This window comes from Herpailurus yagouaroundi, unplaced genomic scaffold (genome assembly GCF_014898765.1).
Source record: "Herpailurus yagouaroundi ecotype Mexico unplaced genomic scaffold, PumYag 62642, whole genome shotgun sequence".
NCBI lineage: Eukaryota > Metazoa > Chordata > Mammalia > Carnivora > Felidae > Herpailurus > Herpailurus yagouaroundi.
In genome coordinates this window covers 1-4,076 of record NW_024416495.1, presented here as the reverse complement: position 1 = coordinate 4,076, position 4,076 = coordinate 1, and the positions used below count along the sequence as shown (strand labels likewise).

The window sequence follows — 4,076 nt, the reverse complement described above, 5'->3', positions numbered from 1 at the left end:
AATAATGAAGCAACAGAAAGAGAAATAAAGAAACGGATCCCATTTACAATGCACCAAGAGTCATAACGTACCTAAGAATAAAGCTAACCAAAGAGGAAAAAGATCTGTATTCTGAAAACTATAGAAGGCTTGTGAAGGAAATTGACGAAGATACAGAGAAAGCGAAAGCATTCCATGCTCGTGGATTGGAAGAATAAATATTGGCGAAATGTCAATACGACCCAACGCAGTCCTCACATTATATGCAGCACCAATCACATTACACAAGCATTCTTCTGCAAGCTGGAACAAACAATCATAAAATATGTATGGAAACACAAAAGACCCTGAATAGCCAAAGTAATACTGAAAAAGTAAACCGAAGTCAGAGGCACCACAATGCCAGTCTTTAGCCGCTACCACAAAGCTATAACCATCAAGACAGCATGGTATTGGCACAGAAACAAATACATAGACTTTATGGCATAGAATAGAGACCCCAGAATTGGACCCACGTACGTATGGCCAACTAATCTTTGACAAAGCAGGAAAGAATATCCAATGGAAAAAAAGACAGTCTCTTTAACAAATGGTGCTACGAGAAGTGAACATCAACATGCAGAAGAATGAAACTAGACCACTTTCTTACACCACTCACAAAAATAAACTCACAATGGTTGAAGGACGTGAATGTGAGACAGGAAACCATCAAACCCTGGAGGAGAAAGCAGGAAAAATCCTCTTTGACCTCAGCGTCAGCAAGTTCTTAGCTGACACATCTCCAAAGGCAAGGGAATTAAAAGCAAAATGAACTATTGGGATCTCATCAAAATAAAATACTTCTCCACAATGAAGGAAACAATCAACAAAACTAAAAGGCAACTGACCGAATGGGAAAAGATGTGTGCAAAAGTCATACTGGAGAATTGGCTAGTACCCTAAACCTGTAAAAAGAACTCACCAACTCCACACCCGGAAATCAAAGAATCCAGTGACGAAATGGGCAGAAGGCTTGAACAGACACTGTTCTAAAAAAGACATCCAGATTGTCAAGAGACACATGAAAAGATGCTCAACAGCACTCCTCGTCAGGGAAATCCAAATCAAAACCGCACTGAGATACCACCTCATGCCATTCAGAGTGGCTACAATGAGCAAACTAGAAGACTATAGATGCTGGTGAGGATGCGGAGAAACAGGAACCCTCTTGCACTGTTGGTGGGAATGCATCCTGGTGCAGCCACTCTGGAAAACAGTGTGGAGGTTCCTCAAATCATTAAAAATAGATCTACCCTAAGACCTAGCAATAGCACTGCTAGGAATTTACCCAAGGGGTACAAGAGTGCTGAGACATAGGGGCGCATGTACCCCAATGTTTATAGCACTACTTTCAACAACAGCCAACTTATGGAAAGAGCCTAGCTGTCCATCAACTGACAAGTGGATAAAGAAGTTGTGGTTGATGTATACCAAGGAATACTACTTGGCAATGAGAAAGAACGAAATCTGGCCATTTGTAGCAACGTGGATGGAACCGGGGGGTATTATGCTATGTGATATAAGTCAGGCAGAGAAAGACAGATACCATATGTTTTCATCCACGTGTGGATCCTGAGAAACTTAGCAGAAGACCATGGGGGAGGTGATGCGGGGAAATAGTTATAGAGAGGGATGGAGGCAAACCATAAGAGACTCTTCAATACTGATAACAGACTGAGGGTTGACGTGGGGTTGGGGAGAGGGGAAAGTGGGTGATGGGCATTGAGGAGGGTACCTGTTGGGATGAACACTGGGTGTTGCGGGGAAACCAATTTGAAAATAAATGACATTTAATGAAAAAGGAAATCCAGGGGTTGCTCTTACTGAATATGAGGATAGCTTTCCATTTTCAGTACATTTTGAACGTGAGGTAGTACTGGCTTAAGCTGCCTAGATGAAAGTTTGGTTTGTGTGTTTAAGAAAAGGAGTTGAGTAAACACAGAGGCCTCTCACATGTATCACGTTGACCTTGACAAGTGTCTCTTCTGATTGTTACGATGACTTATCCCTTTTATTGATTCGCAATAGTTTGGTGTAATCCTTTCATGAAGAAGTGGATTTCAATTGATCATGGTAGGTGGTCCTTGTAATATTTTGTGAATTATTTGCGTATGTGGTGATGATGGATGGACCATGCTGGTTGCTTTCAAAAGCACTTACACGGACGGTGTAACACGTTTTCTACCCATGGAATCCCATACGGTCTTTTACTACCTGTGTGTGACTTACCTGAAATATCATGAATTGGTAGGTACCGAATAGGTTTTAGTGGCACTGTATGCCCTTATGGCCACTCACGCAGAATTCATTGACGCTTTGCTCTTAAGCACACAATGACTCGTCTTCCGTAAGCTGGGTGAAAGTGAGCATGCATCCTAACTAGGCAAACTGTTTGCTGCTGCTGTGAAGAACAGCTTCCTGAACTGTGAGCAATACCCACACACATATGGAACCCTAACCAAAGCACAATATATCTGTATTCTTTGAAAGAGTAAATTACTTACTTCAATTTGGCTTTCAGTGTGTTGCATGACAAGGCATTTAATTAGCTAAAACCCTCTTACAGTCATGTTTGATTGCAAGTTGTGTGTACTCTCCACCGCGAAGTGTCATCTCATGTTGGATGGAATTAATGGAGGCTGAGGCACCAGTGCATTCACGTCGAGGACAACCCTCTTGAACTCATCAAGAACTATGGGCCTTCTCAGGTAAGATTACGTGCAGGTCTTTCTCAAGGGCATAATCTTAAACACAGCCCAACCTAAGGCAGCTTTGGGCAGCCGGCAGTGATAGCATAGGTAGACATTGTGACTCACAAAGCGCCTGGTCTCCTAGCAACTGCGGTGTAACTCTCAACAGCCTGCTGCCTTATTTGGCTTCTGGCAGGAAATTCATCAGGGCCCGGCGGCGGCGGCGAGACCTGGCAAGCGCGGGCGGCCCCTAGCGGCCTCACCTCCTGAGCCGCATGAAGAGGAGGCGGCGCAGGCCCCGGGAGGCCCTGGCCCCGGCCACCTGGGGAGGAGCCTCTAGCGCTGCAGTAAGGGCCACGCTGGAGGCGCCTGAGGAGAAGGTGGTGTACACGCGGTGGCAACCGTCGCCACTGTCGCTGACCAACAGCAGCAAGGCGCTGATCGACGCTTTCAAGCTATTCGTGCCCGGCAGCACGGAGTTCATGAGCTCAGACGCGGAGCTCTGGAGCTACCTCTGCAGCCTCAAGCACCAGTTCTCCCCCCGCATCCTGCGCAGCAAGGACGTCTATGGCTACTCCTCCCTCCTGGCCCAGGTTCCGGACCACCGGCACCAGCCCCCCAAGGCCCGCCTCCAGACGCGCCGGCGAGCTGCCAGGAGGAGGCGCCACGGAGCCCGGAAGGTCGCCGCCGGCCAGAGGAAGGTGCCGCCCCCGCCGCCGCAGTCCCGCGAGGACAGCAGCCCCCGCAAGCCCACGGCCCCCGGGCCCAGCTCCGGGGGCCGCACCCTGGAGGAGAGTGGGAGGGCAGCCACCCCAACGCTGACCACCTCGCCCAGCATCCGCGTAGTCGGCGACGTGTGGGTCGAGAGCAGCGTGGCAGAAGCGCGGCGCCAAGCGCGCCAAGTCCTGGGAGTGAACCTGGAACCCGTGGTGAGACTCCGCCGCGTCCCAGTGCCTGGGCGTGAGATGCGGGCCACAGCCGCCCGACCTCCCAGCCCCGGGACCGGTTGTGCCTGGAGGGATGAAGCAGTGAGAGCCAGGCCCGCATCCCCTAGTGCACTTTACCTGCGAAGAAGCACCAGAATGGTCCCGGCCCGCGCCTCCGGGATGCGGCGCCGCCTTCTGGGACTCCTGGGCAGCTGTGCCCTCTGCTGCCTCCCAGCACAGGGTCTGCGGAGGGAGGCGACCCCTGGACCGCAAGGGAGGTCCCCTTTCTTCCTAACCCCAGATTGAGAGGTCTCCAGGACTGTAGGGGCAGATCCATGATCTCTCTTGTTCCCTCATTGCTCTGAAGTCGTCAGAAGAAGCCATTCCACCCCCACCATCTCCAAAGGATTTTGGTTCCATGCTTGTGTAATAGAGCTAGAGT

General features: G+C 49.8%; 1 protein-coding gene across 1 annotated transcript; it reads left to right on the top strand.

Moving 5' to 3' along the window:
- Positions 1–2,962: 2,962 nt before the first annotated feature.
- Positions 2,963–3,736, top strand: LOC121024276 (coiled-coil domain-containing protein 71L-like; the record flags this gene model as incomplete). The annotated part of the gene is made up of 1 exon (XM_040466533.1): positions 2,963–3,736. A coding segment is annotated over one exon (774 nt), but the record flags the coding sequence as incomplete, so codon positions are not given.
- Between the last annotated feature and the right edge of the window lie 340 nt (positions 3,737–4,076).